General features: G+C 33.2%; 1 protein-coding gene across 1 annotated transcript; it reads left to right on the forward strand.

Moving 5' to 3' along the window:
* The first annotated feature begins 4,426 nt into the window (after positions 1 to 4,426).
* On the forward strand, positions 4,427 to 5,452 carry LOC116468131 (olfactory receptor 4A15). The gene has a single exon (XM_032151741.1). The coding sequence runs from the start codon at positions 4,508 to 4,510 to the stop codon at positions 5,450 to 5,452; it is 945 nt and encodes a 314-aa protein (XP_032007632.1). The 5' UTR covers positions 4,427 to 4,507.
* Positions 5,453 to 6,976: the final 1,524 nt, after the last annotated feature.

Raw genomic sequence — 6,976 nt, forward strand, 5'->3', positions numbered from 1 at the left:
TTCTGCAGTTGTTTTTAAGGAAGATGTTTCCCCCTCTGGACAAAATTTCTGAGATGGGTTTGATGTGTGGGTGTTATCTCATCTGTGTTAGATTGAAACTTTTAGTAAGTTGATTAGCAATAATCTTGTGCTATTCTCATTAGGTATGTTTGCCATACACAAAGCCTTAAGCTTTCCATTTAATTCCAGTGCCTTCTTAGAGTTGAGAATTTCAAATATATACTTATTAATCAGAAGCAAATAAATCTTGTTCATGCAACTTTATGTCTTTGTTTTTAATAAGAGACTTGCTCTTTGATGTTGCAGTGCTATTTTTTGCACTTAATTATCCTAAAGTAATTGTCCAGGAAAAACTTCTAAAAATATAGAATGCCCTGGAAAGATCATCTGAGAGGGCTCTGTTCTCTGGGGCATGATTCCTCAGTGAATTAATTTGGAATAAGCAGCCTTGGGGACAAACAGTTTGAACAACTCAGTGAAATATTTTGTTGTTCATTGTTGACTAATCATGTCTTCTCTTACCTGGGAGAAGAGTTCTCCTCAGGTATTAATGTTACTGTCAAATGTAAAATAAAAGCCATTACCTGACTAGACATGAACCATACTAAAGCAGTCATATGAACATATGAATGCTTTTAAAATATTCAGAACAAAGCCCAGTTTTTAGATTATCTTTGTGCACTATTGACTAAGAATGCACTATTGAAGAATGACTAAGAATGCTAAGTTTCTGTAGATCTTGTACCTATTGACTAAGAATGCTATAAAAGCTTCATTCCATTCATGAGATCAGTAAACATAATAATGAAGTTTTAAATTTTTTAATTTTAATATATATTTTCTCAATGACAAGTTTCTAATATGGTGATTTGTCAGTCATATCAACTGCTTATTCCTGAAACCAACTCTGGATGATCTCATAATCCAAACAAAAATGTTTACAAAAGTTGAAGAAGATTATCATGCTTTGTTCAGGCAAAAGGAGATACATCCCTGTGTGACAAAACATTTGCACCTTTAGTGACCATGTGGCCTCTTCTTTTCTTTGCAGTCATGCCTGGATTAAAAGGCTGTCAATCCTGACTTATCTTCTTCAAACTAGGCAGTAATCTTCTAAGACCAAAGGAAAAACTGCAGAAGCCTGGATTTGGAACAAGTGACCAAGGAGGAAATAGAAAACCCAGGTAACAAATTTACAAAAACATTTTTACTGCTATTATGATAGGGGCAAAACTGACTTTATTTGAATGAGTTTTGTATCTTTCTTAAAAAGTAGGTTTTATCATTTAATCTCAAGTGTTTTATGCCAGAACCTCTAAGAATAAGACAGCATACACATTTTCTTCATTTTATAGAATATTATTAGAATAAGTACAATGGCAATAATTTTCTCCAAATTTTTAATTAGAATTTTTTAATTACATATTGAAATACAGAAAATGCATAGCACAACATAACAATATAACATGACTATATTTAGTATTTATAATGACTTCATTTAGATTGCTTTATACAATTTAGAGAATACAACAATCATTATCTTACATCTCAATACATTGTTAATAATTATAAGGATTGCCATAGTTCTTTATATTTTTATATTGTATATAGTATTTTAAAATGTCCTGATATTTTATTTGTGTCAGTATTTTTTATTATGGTAAAATACACATAACACATTGTTGTGTAACCATGATCACCGCTCATCTCCAAACCTTTTCATCACCCTAAACTGAAACTCCATACCCATCAAACAATAATTTGTCCTTATGCCCTGCCCTTAGCCCCTGGTAACCAGTGTTGTGGTGCCCTACAAAGGTGCCTTATAAAAGTGAGATCATAACATATTTGTCGTTTTCGTGTCTTGATTAGCATGTCTTCAAGGTTCACTCATGTTTTACCATTATCACAATTTCATTGCTTTTTAAGGTTGAATAATATTCCCTTGTCTGTATACTACAATTTGTTTATTCATTCTTTAATTGATGGGCATTTAAGTTGTTTCCATCTGTTGGCTATTGTGAATAATTCTGCTATGAACATCAGTGTCCAAATATTTGTTTCGATCTGTCATTTCTATTATTTCGTGCATATGCCCCAAATAACATTCACATTACCATGTGAAAATTCACCATCTGTCTTTCTCCGTAGCTCTTTGACATGTATCATTAAAACTAATTTAATCTGAAGTACCTTTTTGTAGATTAGGGGATCAACTGGGTACATAACAGGATGTGTCCAGTTTTACTCACTACATTTTTAAAGCACTGAAAATAAGGGCATATTAATGTAATTAACTCACAGGCAGAAGTTGATATTGGCATTTTCCCTAAGTTTCTGTAGATCTTGTACCTAATGGAATTCATAACTTCTTTTTCCATAGACACTGAATGACCCTTTCTAATAAGGTGTATGTGTAGGTCCATAAATTTACCTAGTCACCAGACTTTTCAGAACACGAGTTTTCATATTTTGTAAAAACTGTTATTGTGGGATACCTATCATGGATTCACATTTTTTGAGTATTAAATGATTTACTCTTTCTCATTGAATATGTTAAGAAATTTGAAGAATCTTACAAATGTTTGAATCAGATATATATTTTTCATAAAATATAATATTGATAAAATACAGAATTTGGAATCATTCAAAGGGATAATTTTCAATAGAATAATAGTAATGCTCCTAAGAACATTTTAGTAACTGAAATATTTATTGAGTACTTGAAATGCTATAAACAAATAAGTGTTATAAGTACAAAAAGTCAACAGGAGAGATTGTCCTACTGGAAGTTATCTCTAAAGTTTAAAATCTGATTTTTTCATTTTTCTTTGGCCCAAATGTATAAAGATTCCTAGAAGCAAGTGCTGACACAGATGCTGAGTTACCTTCCAGGCCACCTCCTGAGTGACAGATCTGGGAATCTGATATTCTTCTATTCTCAACTCATTCAGGTCCCTCAACCAAAATGCTTACCAATATTTCATTCAGCTTATGGCCTTTACTTATTTCCATCTGCCTTTGCTAAGTTATCTCTTATTTTATTTATGTCTATGCTTTTACTCTTTCTCTGATGTTTGAGTATGTCTTGGCTTGCCTTGATGCATAAAGGATAGAATAATCTCCTGACCATCACAAATGAACATCACTAACACAGAGCATATTTCAAATAATCCTGCTAATACAAACTTGTATATATGACACATAAAATTGGACCTAGATCACATCTGAAATGCCCAACAGATGATTTGATTTATTTTACTCAAGTGAGAATGAATATCTTATATTTGGCATAATTTCAAATAGCCATAAACTAATAATATGAAAAAACCCTTATGTATTGATTACTTCAATAATCAAATAATCTTTAGCACATACTAAGCCTAATTTATATAAAAATTGTCTACCAGCAAAAATGTCATCATGTTGTTTAGGATACATGTGTCAATGATAAGAATCCAGAAACTCATTTATCTGGAAGGATCATTAGATTTGCAATAAGGAATTATACGGTGGGATGTGATTTTCCCGAGATGACTAAACTAAAAATCAACTAATATTTTCAGATTTTTTGTATAGAATTATTTCTACTACACCATGATTTTGCCTGGAGTCTTTATTTCTACATTGCGAATTAATCCATAATTAGCCATCATCAGTCTTAAACAAATGTGAAAAGTGGGGAAAATGTCTATGCAGTGCCCCTGCATTTTGATTTGTATTACCTGTTTATTTTTTCCTCTAATGACCTAGGTTGCAATAGATCAAAATTCAGTGTGTGTGTTGTGTGTTTTCAAATAAAACGTTGCTTTCATTGGACTTTCATGGCTGGGAAGATTTTAATACATTTATTTCCATGCACTTGCTCTCTGAGCTTTGAAATTCAGTTTAATTAAATAAAATGTAATAAACATTTAGTGAGCACTCACAATGTGTCTGGTTCTTTGAGTGAGTTATTCCTGGATTCTAGGAGCTCACAGTAGAGTGTTTCAGAACGGCAAATATCTAAACATTAGATTGTAATTTTATGCTCCGTATACTGGGTAGTAATTTACATAAACATATAAGTAAAGTCAACACATATAAGACTGTTTTCTTGATAGATCATGGAAGGAAAAATCCATTCAAGGAAAAAAAAAGAGAAATACTATATAAATGTCAAAAATCTAGTCTTTTTAAGAGACATTCTCTAGAAATATCTCTATTTTGAGGTATAATAGATATACCTCACATATATGTATCCACTCACACATACCTTCCAGTTAGAACCCTGAAACCTCGTCATTGTGGTTAATGCAATAAATTTTGTAAAAATGAAAAGGATAATTGTGGGAGGAGATTCTAAACACTCCTTTTCTAATGAGCTGCTCTGTGTGGTCAGGGGAAACATGGCTGAGTAAGGCATTACATTTTTGACACGGAGCTTCTGACAAATAATCTCAAATTTATCATTGACCCTTTTGTTTTTAGGCTGTGACACCTTAGTCCAATACCTTCAGAAGAACACATGGAAAATAGGAACAATGTGACTGAATTCATCCTCTTGGGGCTCACACAGATCCCTGAGGGCCAAAAAGTTTTATTTGTCACATTCTTGCTCATCTACATTGTGACGATAATGGGCAACCTGCTTATCATGGTGACCATCATGGCCAGCCAGTCCCTGGGTTCCCCCATGTACTTTTTTCTGGCTTCTTTATCATTTATAGATACCGTCTATTCTACTGCCATTGCTCCCAAAATGATTGTTGACTTGCTCTCTGAGAAAAAGACCATTTCCTTTCAGGGTTGTATGGCTCAACTTTTTATGGATCATTTATTTGCTGGTGCTGAAGTCATTCTTCTGGTGGTAATGGCCTATGACCAATACGTGGCCATCTGTAAGCCTCTTCACTATTTGATCATCATGAATCGTCGAGTCTGTATTCTCATGCTGTTGGTGGCCTGGATTGGAGGCTTTCTTCACTCATTGGTTCAATTTCTCTTTATTTATCAGCTCCCTTTCTGTGGACCCAATGTCATTGACAACTTCCTGTGTGATTTGTATCCCTTATTGAAACTTGCTTGCACCAATACCTATGTCATTGGACTTTCTATGATAGCTAATGGTGGAGTGATTTGTACTGTCACCTTCTTTACTCTCCTGCTTTCCTATGTGGTCATACTACACTCTCTTAAGACTCAGAGTTTGGAAGGGAAGCGCAAAGCTTTCTACACCTGTGCGTCCCTCATCGCTGTGGTCAGTTTATTCTTTGTCCCCTGCATCTTCCTGTTTGCAAGGCCCAACTCCACATTTCCCACTGATAAATCCATGACTGTGGTTTTAACTTTTATAACTCCCATGTTGAACCCACTAATCTATACCCTGAGGAATGCAGAAATGAAAAGTGCCATGAGGAAACTTTGGAGTAAAAAAGTAAGTTTAGCTGGAAAAAGGCTGTATCCCTCATGAGAATATGACATTCATTCTTTCACAGAAGCAAGGAATAATTTCACTATCCTATCGGATTACATTTCTGTTATCATTCCCTTTTAGTTGTTTAGCTTACTTATTCTGAAGCAGTCATATAAATTAATATTTATCTAAGTACAGTATGTTAAGCCCATTACAGACCAAGATAATTGCATAGGATTAACAGTGTATACTTTTTAAAATCATACTGTGTTAAGATTCTTTAGTAGATAATAATATTTAGTTTTATTTCAAGTTCTTTTTAATTTTAAAAATCATTTATTTTTCTTTTGTATTTAGTTTAAATTGACGATAATTGGGTATATTTATGGAGTACAATGTGATGTTCTCATCAATGTATACATTATAGAAATATTTAATCAATCTAATGAATATATCTATCCCTCCCCAACATTGTTTTTTAATTTTTCATTTGTGGTGACAACATCAAAAATCTATTCTTGTTTATGAGCTATGCTATCTTCTTGGCACATGTAAATGTGATCTAAAAAATTTGTTACCTTTAGTCGGAGGGAATGATATTTTAAACTTCAAAATTCAGATTGTTTAAAGAATATTAATCTAACAGTAAAAGTAAATGTCTTGTCAAATCAATGAATTCAAAGTTTCATAGATATGTTGATAGCTGAGGCCAAATCTACTTTGTTATAAAGAAATAAACTTTGTTAATTTTATACTGTGATGGAGTTAAGATGTCCAGATAGCATATCGTTGTTTTAGTATATTTCAATTAACGTTTGAACAGGAAAATTTTTCAATCCCATTCTGTATATCTAGATCAATTGGCCTCCTCCAATGGTTGAAATATGTGTTTAAGTCACTCATATAACAGTAGAGCCCACAGAATCTACCTACATTAAACCCTCTGGGTGGAGTTAAAAAAAAACACAATGAATGTTAAACATTTTTGGAGTGGATTGTTTTGTTTTACACAATAAACGGCTTTCAGAATCTCTGTGAACTATATGTTCTCGCTGACTGAAGTGATCCATCAAAGGTGTCTTCTCTGTTTAGAGTTGCTCTAGAGTAGGTTTAGAGAACTAATACTGTATTACAAAGATAATTTTTAAAGGGTCTGGCATTACATATTGCCTTGATGAAGTCAACCTACAGCATCTATATTAAGGGGAAAAGTTGGTATTTTCTTTTTCTTTTTCCTTTCCTCAGTTTATAATAGATTTACTTATTGCCTTTCACAATATTAATGCTTCCAGTTATTCAACACATATTGAACAAAAAATAAGCCATGGAATTGTATTTATTCTTTAGTGAAGGAAGTAAAAAGTGCTGTAGATTATTTAGTAAGAAAAGAATCTAATAGCAGGAATTAGAACTTCATAATCATTGGAACTGGGGACTCTCCTTCTGGATACTGGAGTGAGCACAGTTAGGATCGGGGATTTGCCACCCAAGCCACGATGCAGAGATGAGGAAGCTAAACTCAGGAAGAAAGTTATCTTGTCTTCTGCACATGCTTCTCAAAATCCTCTCTTGCCCTGAGTT

The sequence above is a fragment of the Hylobates moloch genome, unplaced genomic scaffold (genome assembly GCF_009828535.3).
Source record: "Hylobates moloch isolate HMO894 unplaced genomic scaffold, HMol_V3 SCAFFOLD_5, whole genome shotgun sequence".
Taxonomy (NCBI): Eukaryota; Metazoa; Chordata; class Mammalia; order Primates; family Hylobatidae; genus Hylobates; species Hylobates moloch.